This window comes from Lepidochelys kempii, chromosome 5, assembly GCF_965140285.1.
Source record: "Lepidochelys kempii isolate rLepKem1 chromosome 5, rLepKem1.hap1, whole genome shotgun sequence".
NCBI classification, from domain to species: domain Eukaryota; kingdom Metazoa; phylum Chordata; order Testudines; family Cheloniidae; genus Lepidochelys; species Lepidochelys kempii.
Window position 1 is genome coordinate 123,091,975 of NC_136384.1, and position 20,536 is coordinate 123,112,510.

The 20,536-nt window shown below is 43.1% G+C and overlaps 1 protein-coding gene across 1 annotated transcript in view; it reads right to left on the reverse strand.

Moving 5' to 3' along the window:
- The window catches only part of GRIN3A (glutamate ionotropic receptor NMDA type subunit 3A), a 99,835-nt gene that overhangs the window by 23,077 nt on the left and 56,222 nt on the right, over positions 1-20,536 (reverse strand). Inside the window, exons 4-6 of the mRNA XM_073345715.1 lie at positions 16,649-16,794; positions 14,852-14,967; positions 682-833 (exon numbers count right to left, since the gene is read on the reverse strand). Of these exons, the coding sequence (XP_073201816.1) occupies positions 682-833; positions 14,852-14,967; positions 16,649-16,794 (414 nt within the window). The remainder of the gene's footprint in view (positions 1-681; positions 834-14,851; positions 14,968-16,648; positions 16,795-20,536) is intronic.

Sequence of the window (20,536 nt, forward strand, 5' to 3'; positions counted from 1 at the left end):
ATTTCTGTCTGTGTATCTTTTTTGTAACTTAAAGTTTTGCCTAGAGGGGTTCTCTATGTTTTTGAATCTAATTACCCTGTAAGATATCTACCATCCTGATTTTACAGGGGGGATTTCTTTATTTCTATTTACTTCTATTTTTATTAAAAGTCTTCTTGTAAGAAAACTGAATGCTTTTTCATTGTTCTCAGATCCAAGGGTTTGGGTCGGTGGTCACCTATGCAAATTGGTGAGGCTTTTTATCCAACATTTCCCAGGAAAGGGGGAGTGCAAGTGTTGGGAGGATTGTTCATTGTTCTTAAGATCCAAGGGTCTGGGTCTGTAGTCACCTAGGCAAATTGGTGAGGCTTTTTACCAAACCTTGTCCAGGAAGTGGGGTGCAAGGTTTTGGGAAGTATTTTGGGGGGAAGGACGCGTCCAAACAGCTCTTCCCCAGTAACCAGTATTAGTTTGGTGGTGGTAGCGGCCAGTCCAAGGACAACGGGTGGAATATTTTGTACCTTGGGGAAGTTTTGACCTAAGCTGGTAAAGATAAGCTTAGGAGGTTTTTCATGCAGGTCCCCACATCTGTACCCTAGAGTTCAGAGTGGGGGAGGAACCTTGACAAACCTTCCCAATAATAAGCAGTCAGCGCAAACCCCAGACACGGTCATTTCTGTGACCACTAAATGGATTGCTTACCTCAGTGACAGCAAAACTTCTTTTCCCACATGGCACTACCTTGTACCACTTGTCATGCAGCACGTCCATGAAGCCATGGGACTTGTATTGGCTTATCAGCTCAGATATATTGGAGGTCAGTGGAGAATTTGGGGGAAGGCCAATGCCATATCCTAGGAGAAAATACAAATACAAGGTTTTATCGTTTGGTTGGTGTTGGTTGTCTATGAATAGTTGGTAGCAACACATCCTTTTCAGGTATCTGTGTGGCACAGCGAGGTACTGTGCTTTGCTCTGAGGTCCAAAAACCAGGTCCAAGGCTGTGTATTGGCTCATCTCTAGTGTGAAGGGTCCAAACACAAATGAGATTTCACAATGCAAAACAGGGTCATGCAAACAGCATTTGTGCACACAAAATTACTCAAGCAAATGACTAGGCCTGCAAAAACAAATGTGCACAATTAGAAGCCAAAGAAGTTCAACACAGTGATACTGCAACATGCATGTGAGCATTTTCTGAATGCCTTCATTTCAGAAACACAGTCTCTTCTATGCATTTGCTATGGGCCTCAGTTTCATTTATACCCAGACCTCTTTACATCATTCTGGCAATGTAAAAGGGCCTTCAAGTGGGGATAAAGTCCAAGCTGGGCTGGCATGATATTTACCAAAGGTAGTTTTTTACCAGGTAAAATCATTGTTTTGACCATCCTGGGGAAAAAAAAGTTAGTCCCATTTTAAGGCATTTTCTATTTTAAAAATTGCTTGGCTAATGCATACCACATTACGCTTAGTTTTAGTTAAAAATTCAAATTGTGATTAAATAAGGCAAAATATTCATAGATTAATTTAGGGTTGTACAAATGAAAAATAAAACTGCAGTGGGCGTGATGCTAATATATATAATTATAACATTGAATGTCGGAACGTCCGTGTATGTTTTGGTTTGGTATTTTCTTAAGTAAGTTATACATGTCTTGACTCAAATGTCCGTTTCCACTATCATATAAACAAAAGTCAAAAAACCATTCGATTATATGAAAATGGCAGCAGTGCAGAGCTGTAGGCTTGAAGCATTAAGCAACCAGAAGCATGCGAGAGTTGCAGACAGGATCATTTCATCATAAAGCGTTCTGTAGCAGAAGACCGATTTTGATGTAGTGGCTAGACCGAGACTATTCCTCAGTTTTGAATGGATGTATCCGAAGTTTGAAAAGATTTGTTCTATGCTTGCTGAACTTGATGGACACTGATGCAATTATTTTTCCTGATTTAAGCCAGTATTTTCCACTGCCCCTTCCTAAACTAGTTTTTCCACAGGAAATTGCCATCCCTGACTCCAACGACTTTGAAGCCACTTCACACTGCCAGAGCAGCACAAGGTGGCCTTAGTGTAAATTGGAATCTGGCCCTATATTTCTTGATTAGAAAGCATCTAGTACAGGTGCAGACAAGTATTTGGACTCTGCAATGGAGAATTGTGTAGTATTTACTGAATTATTTAAAAAATGTACTGAGATTTGTGCGATTTTATTGCAATAAGATTTTATTGCTATACCTCACAATAGCTCAATACCCCGTGGGCCTGATTCTCATTCCCACTGACTAAGGCAATGTCTACACCCACAGCTGGGAGCTGTGATTCCCAGCTCAGGTAGATGTACAGATGCTAGCTCTGCTCGAGCTGATGAGTGTGTATATCAACCCAAACCGAGAATTACATCTCCCAGCTCCAGTGTAAACATAACATAAAATTCTGCTCTGGCCATGGAAAGGGACTTTAAACAGGCACCCATGTATTTTATATCCACTTGAAGGTCCTTTTACACTTCCAGAGGGCTGTAAAAAATCCTTGGTGCAAATGAGAAACAGACTCAATAATTCTATTTACTGAATGCCACACCTTAGAGAAAACAACTCTGGTTTTTTTATTTTTAAAATAGCCTAATTTGTACACATGAAGCATGCAGTTGTGCACAGTACAAGGTGCGTATGCAGTTACTTGTTTAATTTGCCAGCAGGAAATTACCAATTGCCTGTACAGCTCCTCTTTTGACATATGCGGCTCCATGGTTTTTGGGTTGCAGCTTGGATGCACACTTCTTAAAGTGTAGCCTCTTCTCACAAACGCTGTACCAAAAATGTTTTTTGGACAGAGATGGAGATGCAAACTGAACACTAGCAGGAAGACTGCAGCCCCAGTGGCTTGCTACACAATGAAGCGGGGTAGGATTGTGGTGGGTATATAGCTGTCAAATGATGGCACCTTTGTTCTCTGTTTCAGAGTAGCAGCCGTGTTAGTCTGTATCCGTAAAAAGAAAAGGAGGACTGGTGGCACCTTAGAGACTAACCAATTTATTTGAGCAGAAGCTTTTGTGAGCTACAGCTCATTTTATCGGATGCATGCAGTGGAAAACTACAACTACAATACCCAACTGCTGAAGTGAAGAAACAGATTGACAGAGCCAGAAGAGTACCCAGAAGTCACCTACTACAGGACAGGCCCAACAAAGAAAATAACAGAACGCCACTAGCCATCACCTTCAGCCCCCAACTAAAACCTCTCCAACGCATCATCAAGGATCTACAATCTATCCTGAAGGACGACCCATCACTCTCACAGATCCTGGAAGACAGGTCAGTCCTTGCTTACAGACAGCCCCCCAACCTGAAGCAAATACTTACCAGCAACCACACACCACACAACAGAACCACTAACCCAGGAACCTATCCTTGCAACAAAGCCTGTTGCCAACTGTGTCCACATATCAATTCAGGGGACACCATCATAGGGCCTAATCACATCAGCCACACTATCAGAGGCTCGTTCACCTGCACATCTACCAATGTGATATATGCCATCATGTGCCAGCAATGCCCCTCTGCCATGTACATTGGCCAAACCGGACAGTCTCTACGTAAAAGAATAAATGGACACAAATCAGACATCAAGAATTATAAAATTCAAAAACCAGTCGGAGAACACTTCAATCTCTTTGGTCACTCGATTACAGACCTAAAAGTGGCAATCCTTCAACAAAAAAACTTCAGAAACAGACTCCAATGAGAGGCTGCTGAATTGGAATTAATTTGCAAACTGGATACAATTAACTTAGGCTTGAATAAAGACTGGGAGTGGATGGGTCATTACACAAAGTAAAAGGATTTCCCCTTGTTTATTTCTCCTCCTACTGTTCTTGTAAACTGCTGGAAATGGCCCACCTTGATTATCACTACAAAAGGTCCCCCCCGCCCCACTCTCCTGCTGGTAATAGCTCACCTTTCCTGATCACTCTTATTCATAGATATTTAGGTCAGAAGGGACCATTATGATCATCTAGTCTGACCTCCTGCACAATGCAGGCCACAGAATTTCACCCACCACTCCTGCCATAAACCTCTCACCTATGTCTGAGCTATTGAAGTCCTCAAATCGTGGTTTAAAGACTTCAAGGAGCAGAGAATCCTCCAGCAAGTGACCCGTGCCCCATGCTACAGAGGAAGGTGAAAAACCTCCAGGGCCTCTTCCAATCTGCCCTGGAGGAAAATTCCTTCCCGACCCCAAATATGGCGATCAGCTAAACCCTGAGCATATGGGCAAGATTCATCAGCCAGATACTACAGAAAATTCTTTCCCGGGTAACTTGGATCTTACCCCATCTAAAAACCCATCACAGGCCATTGGGCCTATTTACCATGAATATTTAATTACCAAAACCATGTTATCCCATCATACCATCTCCTCCATAAACTTATCGAGTTTAATCTTAAAGCAAGATAGATCTTTTGCCCCCACTACTTCCCTCGGAAGGCTATTCCAAAACTTCACTCCTCTGATGGTTAGAAACCTTCGTCTAATTTCTAATCTAAATTTCCTAGTGGCCAGTTTATATCCATTTGTTCTTGTGTCCACATTGGTACTGAGTTTAAATAATTCCTCTCCCTCTCTGGTATTTATCCCTCTGATATATTTATAGAGAGCAATCATATCTCCCCTCAACCTTCTTTTAGTTAGGCTAAACAAGCCAAGCTCCCTGAGTCTCCTTTCATAAGACAAGTTTTCCATTCCTCGGATCATCCTAGTAGCCCTTCTCTGTACCTGTTCCAGTTTGAATTCATCCTTCTTAAACATGGGAGACCAGAACTGCACACAGTATTCCAGGTGAGGTCTCACCAGTGCCTTATATAACGGTACTAAAACCTCCTTATCCCTACTGGAAATACCTCTCCTGATGCATCCCAAGACGACATTAGCTTTTTTCACAGCCATATCACATTGGCAGCTCATAGTCAACCTATGATCAACCAATACTCCAAGGTCCTTTTCCTCCTCCGTTACTTCTAGTTGATGCGTCCCTAGCTTATAACTAAAATTCTTGTTATTAATCCCTAAATGCATGACCTTACACTTCTCACTATTAAATTTCATCCTATTCCTATTACTCCAGTTTACAAGGTCATCCAGATCCTCCTGTAGGGTATCCCTGTCCTTCTCTAAATTAGCAATACCTCCCAGCTTTGTATCATCTGCAAACTTTATTAGCACACTCCCACTTTTTGTGCCCAGGTCAGTAATAAAAAGATTAAATAAGATTGGTCCCAAAACTGATCCTTGAGGAACTCCACTGGTAACCTCCCTCCAACTTGACAGTTCACCTTTCAGTAGGACCCGTTGTAGTCTCCCCTTTAACCAATTCCCTATCCACCTTTCAATTTTCCTATTGATGCCCATCTTATCCAATTTAACTAATAATTCCCCATGTGGCACAGTATCAAACGCCTTACTAAAATCTAAATAAATTAGATCCACTGCGTTTCCTTTATCTAAAAAATCTGTTACTCTCTCAAAGAAGGAAATCAGGTTGGTTTGGCACGATCTACCTTTTGTAAAACCATGTTGTATTTTGTCCCATTTACCATTGACTTCAATGTCCTTAACTACCTTCTCCTTCAAAATTTTTTCCAAGACCTTGCATACTACAGATGTCAAACTAACAGGCCTATAATTACTTGGATCACTTTTTTTCCCTTTCTTAAAAATAGGAACTATGTTAGCAATTCTCCAATCATATGGTACAACCCCTGAATTTACAGATTCATTAAAAATTCTTGCTAATGGGCTTGCAATTTCTTGTGCCAATTCTTTTAATATTCTTGGATGAAGATTATCTGGGCCCCCCGATTTAGCCCCATTAAGCTGTTTGAGTTTCGCTTCTACCTCAGATATGGTGATGTCTACCTCCATATCCTTATTCCCATTTATCATGCTACCATTATCCCTAAGATCCTCTTTAGTCTTATTAAAGACTGAGGCAAAGTATTTGTTTAGATATTGGGCCATGCCTAGATTATCCTTGACCTCCACTCCATCCTCAGTTTTTAGCGGTCCCACTTCTTTCTTTGTTTTCTTCCTATTTATATGACTATAGAACCTTTTACTATTGGTTTTAATTCCCTTTGCAAGGTCCAACTCTACTTGACTTTTAGCCTGTCTCACTTTATCCCTACATATTCTGACCTCAATAAGGTAGCTTTCCTTACTGATCCCTCCCTTCTTCCACTCCCTATATGCTTTCTGCTTTTTCTTAATTACCTCTCTAAGATGCTTGCTCATCCAGCTTGGTCTACAACTCCTGCCTATGAATTTTTTCCCCTTTCTTGGGATGCAGGCTTCCGATAGCTTCTGCAGCTTTAATTTAAAATAATCCCAGGCCTCCTCTACCTTTAAACCCATAAATTCTTCAGTCCAATCCACTTCCCTAACTAATTTCCTTAATTTTTGAAAGTCAGCCCTTTTGAAATCAAAAACCCTAGTTGCAGATTTATTTTTGTTAATCCTTCCATTCAGTTTGAACTGAATTAGCTCATGATCACTTGAGCCAAGATTATCCCCTACAACCATTTCCTCTATGAGATCCTCATTACTCACCAAGACCAAATCTAAAATGGCATCCCTCTAGTCGGTTCAGCAACTACTTGTTGAAGGAATCCATCAGCTATCGCATCTAGGAAAATCTGAGCCCTATTATTATTACTAGCACTCATCCTCCAGTCTATATCTGGGAAGTTAAAGTCTCCCATGATCACACAGTTTCCATTAGTATTTACTTTATTAAAAACATTAAAAAGGGCTCTATCCATATCCAAATTAGATCCCGGCCATCTATAGCACACCCCAAGCACTATCCCAGGGGAGGCTCTAATAGCTTTCTTCCCCAATTTAATTATTGCCCAGACAGACTCAGTCATATCCATTTCATCGCTTCTTATTTCTTTACATTCTATCTCATCATTGATATACAGTGCTACTCCACCACCTTTACCTTTATTTCGATCTTTCCTAAACAGCACATACCCTTCAATACCTGTAGCCCAGTCATGACTACTATTCCACCAGGTCTCTGTTATACCTATAATATCTGGTTTCACTTCCTGCACCAGTAACTCTAGTTCCTCCATTTTGTTACCTAGGCTCCTTGCATTAGTGTACAAACATCTTAATTTTTGCTGTTTGGCCTCACTCACATTCTGTACCCTATTAGGCACGGTTATTTTACTACCAGTATAACCTATTAGACTTGTATCTACACTGCCCTTCCTCCTACCTACAGCTGTATCCACTCTTACTTCATTTTCTTTCCACTCTATGCTAAATTCTGGCGTGGAGATTACCTGGACATCTCCCAACCATCTCCCCCAAATTCCTAGTTTAAAGCTCTCTTAATCAGTTGTGCCAGCCTCCATCCTAGAAGTCTATTTCCTTCCCTACTCAGATGAAGTCCATCCCGAGAGAACTGTCCTCTATCCATGAATGCCTCCCAATGGCCATACATCCCAAAGCCCTCCTTATAGCACCACTGCCTAAGCCATCTATTGATAGTCATAATCTTGTCACACCTTTGTTGCCCTTCTCTAGGAACAGGCAGAATCCCACTAAAGATCACCTGAGCCTCAATTTCCTTAAGCGTCCTCCCCAGCCTAACATAGTCTCCCTTAATACTTTCCAGTGAGAATCTAGCCGTATCATTTGTTCCCACATGAAGGATAATTAGGGGATTCTTTCCCGCTCCCTTTAGAATCCTTTTTAACCTCAGGTCTACATCCCGTATCTTAGCACCTGGAAGACAGCACACCCTCCTATTTTCTGGATCAGCTCTGGTTACAGGCCTATCTATTCTTCTCAATAAAGAGTCCCCAATCACATAGACCTGCCTTTTCCTAGTGACGGTGCTATTCTCCAGTCTATTCCCTGTTCCCTCTGGCTGCAAGTTTTTTCCATTCCCATTCTCCCTTGTAATCCTTTTTAACCCATCCTGTATCCTCCTGGGGCTCATATTTGGTGTAATCTCCATTAACTCTTCCCCTTTTCCTATAGGACTAACCGCTCTTCTCTTCTTCCTTGCCCTGTCACCTTCAGTGACTACCTGCTGAGCCCCTTCTTCATTTTCCAACTCTGCAAACCTATTCTGAAGCTCTATTTCTCCTTCACTAGCCCGTCTTTTCCTCTGCCTAGTTCTTTTAGTCACATGCTTCCACTGACCACTTTCCTCACCCAGTCTCCCCTCAGAATTCCCTAGTCCTGCTTCCATCTGCAAGTCTGAGCTTTTCCCTTCAGATACCTCATGTCTTTGCTCCATAATCTGCTCAAACCCCTTCCTAAACTCTACCAGACTTTCCACCTGCATCTCCAAACCTCTGATCTTTTCCTCCATCAGCTCTATCAGACGGCATTTCATGCAGACAAAACTCTTACCAGGTGCCCCCTCCAGGATCATGTACATACCACAGCTTCCACATCCAGTCATCTTCATTGTGTCATCTGCTACATGGGTCACTCCCACTGCCACCTCTGAATCTGTCATAGCCTTCCCACCTAAATCCTGTTAATCTGGGAAACACAAACCACACCAAAACACCACCACCCACAGCAAAACCAAACCCCACACAAGCACCACAAGACAAACTCCCCTTTCAAACTCCCCTGTTTACAGCTCTGTTTGATAGCTCCTGTGCTGCTGCAGCTGTCTGTGCTGCTGCCTGACTGGCTGCTACCTTTATAGGACCCCTAGTCAGTGAAGCCCCGCCCCCTAATCAGGGCTCAGCTTCTCTCCCAGCACAAAGCCCCTACAAGCCTCTACACATACAAATACTACCAATACAAAGCCAAACAAACACAAATACCTTCTCCTCCAACAGAACTCCCACTCAAACTCCCCTGTTTACAGCTCTGTTTGCTAGCTCCTGTGCTGCTGCAGCTGTCTGTGCTGCTGCCTGACTGGCTGCTACCTTTATAGGACCCCTAGTCAGTGAAGCCCCGCCCCCTAATCAGGGCTCAGCTTCTCTCCCAGCACAAAGCCCCTACAAGCCTCTACACATACAAATACTACCAATACAAAGCCAAACAAACACAAATACCTTCTCCTCCAACAGAACTCCCACTCAAACTCCCCTGTTTACAGCTCTGTTTGCTAGCTCCTGTGCTGCTGCAGCTGTCTGTGCTGCTGCCTGACTGGCTGCTACCTTTATAGGACCCCTAGTCAGTGAAGCCCCGCCCCCTAATCAGGGCTCAGCTTCTCTCCCAGCACAAAGCCCCTACAAGCCTCTACACATACAAATACTACCAATACAAAGCCAAACAAACACAAATACCTTCTCCTCCAACAGAACTCCCACTCAAACTCCCCTGTTTACAGCTCTGTTTGCTAGCTCCTGTGCTGCTGCAGCTGTCTGTGCTGCTGCCTGACTGGCTGCTACCTTTATAGGACCCCTAGTCAGTGAAGCCCCGCCCCCTAATCAGGGCTCAGCTTCTCTCCCAGCACAAAGCCCCTACAAGCCTCTACACATACAAATACTACCAATACAAAGCCAAACAAACACAAATACCTTCTCCTCCAACAGAACTCCCACTCAAACTCCCCTGTTTACAGCTCTGTTTGCTAGCTCCTGTGCTGCTGCAGCTGTCTGTGCTGCTGCCTGACTGGCTGCTACCTTTATAGGACCCCTAGTCAGTGAAGCCCCGCCCCCTAATCAGGGCTCAGCTTCTCTCCCAGCACAAAGCCCCTACAAGCCTCTACACATACAAATACTACCAATACAAAGCCAAACAAACACAAATACCTTCTCCTCCAACAGAACTCCCACTCAAACTCCCCTGTTTACAGCTCTGTTTGCTAGCTCCTGTGCTGCTGCAGCTGTCTGTGCTGCTGCCTGACTGGCTGCTACCTTTATAGGACCCCTAGTCAGTGAAGCCCCGCCCCCTAATCAGGGCTCAGCTTCTCTCCCAGCACAAAGCCCCTACAAGCCTCTACACATACAAATACTACCAATACAAAGCCAAACAAACACAAATACCTTCTCCTCCAACAGAACTCCCACTCAAACTCCCCTGTTTACAGCTCTGTTTGCTAGCTCCTGTGCTGCTGCAGCTGTCTGTGCTTGTCATAAATATAAAGGGAAGGGTAAACCCCTTTGAAATCCCTCCTGGCCAGGGGAAAGCTCCTCTCACCTGTAAAGGGTTAAGAAGCTAAAGGTAACCTCGCTGGCACCTGACCAAAATGACCAATGAGGAGACAAGATACTTTCAAAAGCTGGGAGGAGGGAGAGAAACACACCATGTCAAGGTTCCTCCCCCACTCTGAACTCTAGGGTACAGATGTGGGGACCTGCATGAAAAACCTCCTAAGCTTATCTTTACCAGCTTAGGTCAAAACTTCCCCAAGGTACAAAATATTACCCCCGTTATCCTTGGAATGGCCGCTACCACCACCAAACTAATACTGGTTACTGGGGAAGAGCTGTTTGGACGCGTCCTTCCCCCCAAAATACTTCCCAAAACCTTGCACCCTACTTCCTGGACAAGGTTTGGTAAAAAGCCTCACCAATTCGCCTAGGTGACTACAGACCCAGACCCTTGGATCTTAAGAACAATGAACAATCCTCCCAACACTTGCACTCCCCCTTTCCTGGGAAATGTTGGATAAAAAGCCTCACCAATTTGCATAGGTGACCACAGACCCAAACCCTTGGATCTGAGAACAATGAAAAAGCATTCAGTGTTTTACAAGAAGACTTTTAATAAAAAATAGAAGTAAATAGAAATAAAGAAATCCCCCCTGTAAAATCAGGATGGTAGATATCTTACAGGGTAATTAGATTCAAAAACATAGAGAACCCCTCTAGGCAAAACCTTAAGTTACAAAAAAGATACACAGACAGAAATAGTTATTCTATTCAGCACAATTCTTTTCTCAGCCATTTAAAGAAATCATAATCTAACACATACCTAGCTAGATTACTTACTAAAAGTTCTAAGGCTCCATTCCTGTTCTGTCCCTGGCCAAGACGACTACAGACAGACACACAAACCCTTTGTTTCTCTCCCTCCTCCCAGCTTTTGAAAGTATCTTGTCTCCTCATTGGTCATTTTGGTCAGGTGCCAGCGAGGTTACCTTTAGCTTCTTAACCCTTTACAGGTGAGAGGAGCTTTCCCCTGGCCAGGAGGGATTTCAAAGGGGTTTACCCTTCCCTTTATATTTATGACACGCCCCCCAAATCTCAGCTAGGGTGAAACACTGGCTGGGATTTCTTCCTGGAGCTCTAGGAAAACAGAGTTAATAAGACACATGCATCTCTAAATATACTACCAAGTACATAAAGACTAACAATATTTTTCACATCTCAAGGACGATTTTAACCAGTTGATTCTGGGAAACTTTCACGGGAGAGTGCATCAGCCACTTTGTTAGAAGCTCCTGAGATGTGTTGGATGTCGAAATCAAAATCTTGGAGAGCTAAACTCCACCGAAGAAGTTTTCTGTTAGTTTCTTTGACGGTGTGAAGCCACTTTAGTGCAGCATGGTCGGTTTGCAGGTGGAAACGCCGTCCCCAAACATATGGGCGTAGCTTTTCCAGAGCGTAGACAATGGCATAACATTCTTTTTCAGTGACTGACCAGTTGCTTTCCCTCTCAGACAGTTTTTTGCTGAGAAACACTACAGGGTGGAATTCTTGATCAGGTCCTTTCTGCATTAAAACTGCTCCCACACCACGCTCGGATGCATCTGTGGTTACTAGGAACGGTTTGTCAAAGTCTGGGGCCCTTAGTACAGGGTCAGACATGAGTGTCGCTTTAAGCTTGTTAAAGGCCTTCTGACACCTTCCGGTCCACTGAACAGCATTTGGCTGTTTCTTTTTGGTTAGGTCTGTCAGTGGGGCAGCGATTTGGCTGTAGTGCGGTACAAATCGTCTGTAATAACCGGCCAAGCCTAAGAAGGATTGAACCTGTTTCTTTGACTTTGGGACAGGCCACTTTTGGATAGCATCCACTTTGGCCTGTAGGGGGCTGCCAGGAGGGATTTCAAAGGGGTTTACCCTTCCCTTTATATTTATGACAGTGCTGCTGCCTGACTGGCTGCTACCTTTATAGGACCCCTAGTCAGTGAAGCCCCGCCCCCTAATCAGGGCTCAGCTTCTCTCCCAGCACAAAGCCCCTACAAGCCTCTACACATACAAATACTACCAATACAAAGCCAAACAAACACAAATACCTTCTCCTCCAACAGAACTCCCACTCAAACTCCCCTGTTTACAGCTCTGTTTGCTAGCTCCTGTGCTGCTGCAGCTGTCTGTGCTGCTGCCTGACTGGCTGCTACCTTTATAGGACCCCTAGTCAGTGAAGCCCCGCCCCCTAATCAGGGCTCAGCTTCTCTCCCAGCACAAAGCCCCTACAAGCCTCTACACATACAAATACTACCAATACAAAGCCAAACAAACACAAATACCTTCTCCTCCAACAGAACTCCCACTCAAACTCCCCTGTTTACAGCTCTGTTTGCTAGCTCCTGTGCTGCTGCAGCTGTCTCCTTGACCTTGTGCAAGTCCCCTTTGCCTCTCTGTGCCTCAATTTTCCCATCTCTAAAACGGGAATAATGATACTGACTTCCAATTGTAAAATGCTTTGAGATCTACTGTTGAAAAGCACTCTATAAGAGGTTGGTGTGTGTGTGTGTTTGTTTTTCTCCAAGTTCCTGCAGCCTGTATAACTAACTGTACAGAAGAGACATACACACTGTTCCAAGGTGGAAAATTTACTGGTGTCCTTTTGTTTTCCTTAATCTTAAAGATAAGTAGTTCAGACTGGAAGTATATGGCTACTCTGTGTGTGGGGGAAAAACACAAAGGACAGCACAAAATAACAAGTACAATATGCATCATAACTATGTGGCAGTTTGATGGTCGAAGATGTAGTGTCTGATTTTATTATTTATTATTTTTACTGTTCCTGACTTCAATGGATTCAAAGTTTTGTAATTTTGTAGGTATCGCCATAAAGCAAGTCATTTTCTCACATGCATGCTTAATTAAGTATAAACCTAACTGCTGATGGATAGACGGATTTATGACCATTATAACCCCTTGTGGGAAGTAAAAATGGATTGCTTTTTAATGTCCTAGTGTGCTATAAAATGGCAACAACTTAGTCTCACTGTTCAATTCCAGCAAAAGGGATTTGCTATATGGTTGGCATCTTTGGTGCCTCTAGATTGAATGATTAAACTAATCAGCTTCCATCAGTTTCATCTGTTTAGGTTCTGGGAGAGGTCTCCTTGCCTTGTGATGGTGCAACTGGATTGGTTGTTCTTGGAAGGAGGGGGAAAAAATCATTTCCATGGACCATCCATCACAAAAATGAAGCCTGAGGTCTAATAGCTGCTAATGTGCTTTGCAGGGCTGGAGCCTCTCATTGATAAGTTTTGCTTTCAGGCTGCAATGCGAAGCTGTCTGTGTGTCACTGTTAATACACTGACATTTTCAGAGGTCAGGTAACTGGAGAGGGTGAATTAGTTATTTTAAATCAAGCTCCAGCCCCAGCTGAATAATCAAGCTGACTGTTTGAAAGGGGGATTATGGGAATCCATTCTGGGGGGGTGAGTGTGCCTACAGAGGGGGAATGGAGTTTTTGAATTTGTCAGTAACTATTATGGGTGAAAAGTCTTTCAGTATCATAGAATATCAGGGTTGGAAGGGACCTCAGGAGGTCATCTAGTCCAACCCCCTGCTCAAAGCAGGACTAAGCCCCGATTTTTGCCCTGATCCCTAAACGGCCCCCTCAAGGATTGAACTCACAATCCTGGGTTTAGCAGGCCAATGCTCAAACCACTGAGCTATCCCTCCCCCCAATATAATAGCTATGTTATTCCACCCTGAACTGTGAAAAAGAGTCTCTCCTGTCTGACAGTGGTACAGGTATCATTTCTTTTTCAAGTATAGGGTCAATTTCTATTCCCTGAGGGAAGACTGTATACACAGACTTGGTGCAGGGTGATCCACTGTGGATGTGGTAGAAATATTACCACCAAGCACTTATCACAACTTTTGGGCTGCAGTAGTTCTTCAATGCAAAGGGATATGGCCAGTGGATCTACCTAGCCATTGACCATTAAAGTATCTGCCTCTCCCTTGCAACAATGAAGAAATAATCCTTGGGGATCACAGCTCTATGGGCAAGACATCAACATCTGTTTGCACCAGTCCTCTGGCATCCTATGTCCAGGCACAGTCAACATAGATAGGTTCTGATGCCTTCAAGGCTTTCCATTCCCACACAGGAGCAAGCAGGATTAGCCCCATAGGCACAGATAAATCCCAGTGGGGAAGCTGTCCTTATAAAGAATACCACCCCGTTTTATGGCAATAGACTAAACCTCTTACCATAGAGTTACTTTAATGTTTGGGCAATTGCTGAGCATGTCTAAGCATTTTGTTGTATAAGGGCCACTCCCCTAATGACAAAGCACCCTTTCAGCATGCTGTGTTCTCCTCTTTAGCCTACATAGGACTAGTCTGAGATTAAATATTTAGATGGCAAGCTCTTTGAGAGAGACTTTTGTTCTGTGTTTATACAGTGCTTAACATAATGGGGTTCCCTGAGTGGGGCTTGTAGGTGCTACCACAATAATAAATAACAGTGAGACAGAGAACGTACAGTAATGTAATAGGCAAGTGATTTGAAAGCTGAAATTAAAACATTGAAAGACAAATAAGGGGAAATACTGGCTTCACTGAAGTTGATGGGAGTTTTGCTATGACTTCAGTGGGGTCAGGATCTGGCCGATATTCTTTAATTCTGATGTCTGCATTCCATGTTGGCAGGCAGAATGTATCAGAAGGAGAACGATACTGTGTGAAATACCTTCAATGGCAAATGGTTTCCCCACTGTCAAAAGTTTGCAGTCAGCATCTATTGATACTTCATAATCTAAGAGTGCTTTATCCATGATGAAGGCATCTAGTTTCTCTGGATCATGCCTGTATTCAAGATCAAAGTAAGAAAATAGAATCAATACGAGCAGCTGTACAGTTGTGTTCATTGATACAGAAGCTATTGTTTCAGGGGTGGAAACCAGGAATATATTTGATCTAGTTCTTAGGAAGCTTCCGATATAAACCCAACACAAAACCAAGCCAAAACCTACGTTATAAGCCCAATAAAGACGAGGATCAGGGGCTATTGATATAAACACAGAATTGAGTTAAATATCAAAGACTGAAAGGTTCATGTGCAGAGAGGTTGATCTGGCTCACAGAATATCCTTATAAGGACCAGTTCTGTTCACTTGACATATCATTGACTTGGAAAAAGGAAAGTGCAACAGGGTGAGAATCAAATTGAGTTCCTTGCACAGTAGCACAAAGACCACAGGGGAGGAAACCAAGAATCTCTAAGGCTGTCACTCAGGCTCGGTTTCCTTATGCTGCTTCTAACATCTACCTACACTATCGTAAAAGTTAGAGCTGGGCAAGCCCTATGAAAGGTTTTCCATGAATACATGCTGCTATTTTAAAATGAATGTCCTTCATCCAGGCTTCCTTTTCTCTTGTATTTGTATTCCATGAATATTCAGATGACTGAGTTTCATTGGTATGAATGTTTTATGGAAAGCAAATTTGAAAGTACTGAAAGCATGTGTGGAAATGTGCACCATGTGTTCTCATCCAATCAAAGAAAAAAAAACAAAAACCAAGTGCCCAAATCCCCAACTGGCAGATATCCACTGGCTTCTGTGGAACTATACTGAATTACATCAGCTGAGGATGTGGCAAAGTTTTAGGAGTTAATTATGCAAACCAATCAGAGCGCCAGAAAAATTATTAAAAAATATAATCACAGGCAATTTGTTATACAGATCACCATGGGATCTCAACTGTGGGTAATGATGCCCATGATTGCAGCCTCCTATCTGGTAATGTATGTAATCAATTGCAAAACATTGTGAGTGAAACGCATTTGAAAGCACACTCCTTTCTGGAAGCATGAGGACTGATGGTGGAAAATTATAAGGCTGATCTAATGTCACTAATGTTCTTATTTAAATGAATAGCTAATTCCTTTATAAGGAATCTCTGTTTGGGGCAATCCACCTATTGCTATTGTGTGGGAGACACTGAGATTTCTAATGTTTGTTTTTATCAGTACTTTGCACCTGGCTCATGGATAGTGCCCACTGCCTAATGAATCTCTTCCAAGCACTGACACCTGCCAGGATTTATTTTGCCACCAGTTAGCAGCAGAAGGGTCATCTTGGCACTGTAGTTGCAGTGGAAAGGGCTGCTTTGCCTGAGGACAGCTATTCATGCTGTCATTGTTACTTTGGTACTTCTCCTTTCTAGTGGTGGAGAATGAGCTTGTGCCTTCTTCACCGTCTCTAGCATGCCAGCGCAATGCTGCTGATGCCTTTGAAAAAGGAAAATCGGATACGATCCAGGCAAGCAAAGTTTGTTACCCATTAAAAAAATATACAAAGCAAGATGAATCTAGAAAGCATGTACAGAGGACACTCAGAATAACTAAGACCCATTGAAGTAAATGGAAAGCTGTCCACTAGCTTCAAGGAGCTTTGGACTAGGGCCTTGGTGCAGCCAAGGACTGTGAAATTAATTGCTCTTTGATCAGCCTGTTATCACACGAAGCTAGCATGCAGAGACTCACTTCAGGTGCTCCACTCCATCAGGAGTTGCAGGTACATTGTACCGTCTCATGTACTCATGCATCTCTGGGAAGCTCTGCCTGACATAATCTTCAGCGCTGCTTTCTCGCACAGTTCCAAAGCGGAATCCCTGGGAAGGGTGGTGGAACTAAGAAATAGGAAAAGACAGAGCAGCCAGTAATTTGTCTCACTCACGTTGAGTAACCTCCATTCCAGGCCCACTCTTCTGTGCTCTAAAGACAGCTACACAGATTTTACAGATGTGTTTTAATGGGATCATAGACACCATCATAGAGACGCATACCATCTTCAGGACCAGTTAATGTCAGCTTACCAGTTACATACTCTTAGGATCTGCTGTAGGGTTGTGAAAAAATTTCCCCTTGAGCCAGAGACCACCCCATATCCAGGTGGCGTTCAGTTCTGTTCTCTACTTGAAGCCCAGCCTAGGTTTGAGGAAAGGGTCATGAGAGTAATTTAAAGAGAAGGTTGAGGGGTGACTTGATTATTGTGACTGCATGAAGTGGAAAGGGAAACAGAGCAGAGCTGTGTGAACCCTGTGGGAGTTGTGGGGTGGGGTGTTTGGAGGGGGAACATTCATAGAGATTCTTAGATTTCAAAACCAGAAGGGACCATTGTGATCATCTAGTCTGACCTTCTGTATAACACCAGGCCCTAGAACTTCCTCAGAATAATTCCTAGCTCGGATCTTTTGGAAACGCCTCCAATCTTCCTTTAAAAATTGCCAGTGCTGGACAATCCACTATGAAGCTTGGTAACTTGTTCTAGTGGTTAACTGGCCTCGCTGTTTACAAATTTAAGCCTGTATGTACCTAAGTGGGGAATACATATTTGCTAATGGGCCCTTCAATCTAGCAGAGAAAGGGGTAACATGATCTAATGTCTGGAAGTTGAAACTAGACAAATTCAGACCGGAAAGAAGGCTTAAATGAATCAAACTGTACTATAGAACCTCTGTGGATAGAAATTCCATGACTAATGAATAACGAGTATAGCAGTAGGAATATACGACCGACTACCTGACCAGGATGATGATGGTAATTTTGAAATGCTCAGCGAGATTACAGAGGTGACAAAAAACAGAAGACCCAGTAATAATGAGGGATTTCAGCTATCCACGTATTGACTGGGTACATGTCGCCTCAGGATGAGATGCAGAGATAAAATGTTCTAGTCACCATTAATGTCTGCTGCTTGGAGCAGCACTTGGAACCCACAAGGGGAGAGGCAATTCTTGATTTAGATCTAAGTGGAGCACAGGATCTGGTCCAGAGAGATGAATATAGCTGAATTGCTCGGTAATAATTAAACATTTAATACATTTACACATCCTTGTAAGGGGAAAGTGCCACAGAAATCCACCGCGGTAGTATTTCACTTCAAAAAGGGGAGCTAAACAAAAATGAGGAAGCTAGTTAAACGGAAATTAAAAGGAACAGTCACAAGAGTAATATGCTGGCAAGCCGCATGGAAACTATTTAAAAACACCATAATGGAAGGTCAAACTAAATGTGTACCCCAAATAAAACATACACACACACACAGAGTAAGAGGACCTAAAATATGTCACAATGGCTAAAGAGCATAGTAAATGAGGCAGTTAAAGGCAAATCCTACTGAGGAAAATAGAAAGGAACATAAACTTTGGCAAATCAAGTATAAAAGTATAATTAGGCAGGCCAAAAAAGAATTTGAAGAGCAATTAACAAAAGACATGCAAACTAACACAGGACATTTCCCCCCACTCCCCATCTTCACATAACACAAGAACCAGGGGTCACCCAATGAAGTTAACAGGCAGCAAGTTTAAAAGAAACGTAAGGAAGTACTTCTTCACACAATGTACAGTCAGTCTGTGGAACTCATTGCCAGGGTATGTTTGAAGGCCAAAAGTATAACTAGGTTCTAAAAAGAATTAGATACGTTCATGGAGGTTAGATCCATCAATGGCTATGGTTAGATGTTGCTTTGACATAGCGGGTCAGGCTGGAGATCGGGCTCTCCAGGGCCTTCCCCTCCCTTCTCCCCCCCCAGACATCACCCCCCCCCGCCACAGCTCCCGCCCAGGTAGCCCAAGCCACAACACCTACACGGCTACTTTTAGAGCACTATCATAAACCCTGTTAGCATGAGTCTGTCTACACAGACTTGGAAGGTCACCCCCACATGCAGTGTAGATATGCCCAGCGGCCAGTACCAGCTGCGTTGGTCTGTATTCTGTTGCTGTGGGGGGGGTCTCTGAACACCTCATGGTTTTGGTAATTTTATAAAGTGCCAAAAGGCACGAGTGGCAGGGATTGGTTGGGTTGGTGGTTTGGTAATACATTAGGGAGCCTAGTGTTGACAGTTCAACACCAGCTCCAGTCATGAGTCTCTGATGACTCTTTATGAAACGAGTTAGAGGGCTCAGTCCGTTTCCAAGCAGACAGGTGTCCACATTACATAAACCAGTCACCACCGGGAGCCCTGATTGGTGATCTCTTTCGGCATGGTTTAGGGGTCAAGGATGGGCATGAAGACCGGACTACTCTCCAATCCTTCAAGGAAGAGTGGAGGTATTTGGTAGGTTTTATGTGGAAGACTGTACTGCTGCAGCTCCTGGAGCATCTGCTCCGTGGAAGAACTCAGGGTATCTGTCGCCGGACCTCTCAGAGCGGAAATCGTTCACAGACATGCTGTCATCTGTATCTGTTTTTTTTTAAAATTCATATGTGAATTCAAAATAAAATGGGTGACATTCAGCCCCATGCAGAGAACCAGCCCAAGGCCCTATTTTGAGGATCAGTGGGACTTCACTGGTGCATAGGGCTTGTGCTGACTCTGTATATGGGTGAATTTCACCCAGTGTGAATTAAGCTTTTCTATACCTCCTTTTCTTGGATTAATGCTTTTCATTTGCTAAGTGTTTGGCAACAATTAAGTTTCATAACACCTGTGAGAGAGGTAAGTCAGTCACCTCATTTTAAGGGTGGGGAAACTCAGACTGAGAGACCGAGCGTTTGATTTGCAGAGTACCTAGAACTTTCAGGGAAGTCAAGTGAAGTTGTGTGTATGGAGGGGGGGACTATCTTCTCTGTTTCTTCAGGTACTGCCTGACTCCAGGAAGAGGGAGCTCCCCATCCCCCTCACCCCAGGCTCTCTGCCTTCTTCAGAGTTTAAGGGAAGAGAATACTGCTAACTCCAAATTAAGAGTCAACAGCAGCTCTCTTGCAATTTTTAGTAAAGAACCTTATGTGAGGCTTTGGGAAGAGTGTACCCATGAATTCCTCCTCCACACAAGGGAGGTTTCATAGTACTTATGCATGAGACATTAAGTGTAGCTGACTTCAGCAGAACCGGACTCTGCACAAAGTGCTGTCACATGCACAAAATTAACTTGGAAAAAAATATTGTTTTTCTCTAATCTCCTTCAGGCACAGGAATGTTAAGGGTTTTGTGTCTCTAAAGTAGCTACAAAACTGTTGGATGAAAATCTGAATTTTTTTCAAGTTGACAGTATACCTTTAATATTTTCTTTTAGTCTTCTCTTGAGAAAACGCTGCACCTTCAAAGTATCTTTACATTTGTTGCAAACTCTTGATATTTTATTATGGCTCTCACAAAATGTGGTGTGCTTCCTAAAGTCTCAGCTGCTGGAGTCATGTGATGAGAGAATCTCACCTTTCATTTTAAAAAAAGCTTCCAGCATTGATGGTTTCAGAGAGAGGCAAGAAAACATGACCTTTAGAGACTCAAAAAACAAATGGCAAATAAAATAACCCAAAATGTAGTATTTTTTTTTTAAAAAAAATTCTTATTGCACAAGAGCAAATTTGGCATAAGCAAACTTTTGCATTCAGCTTGGCAGATTGGCCAAGTTCACATTCTGA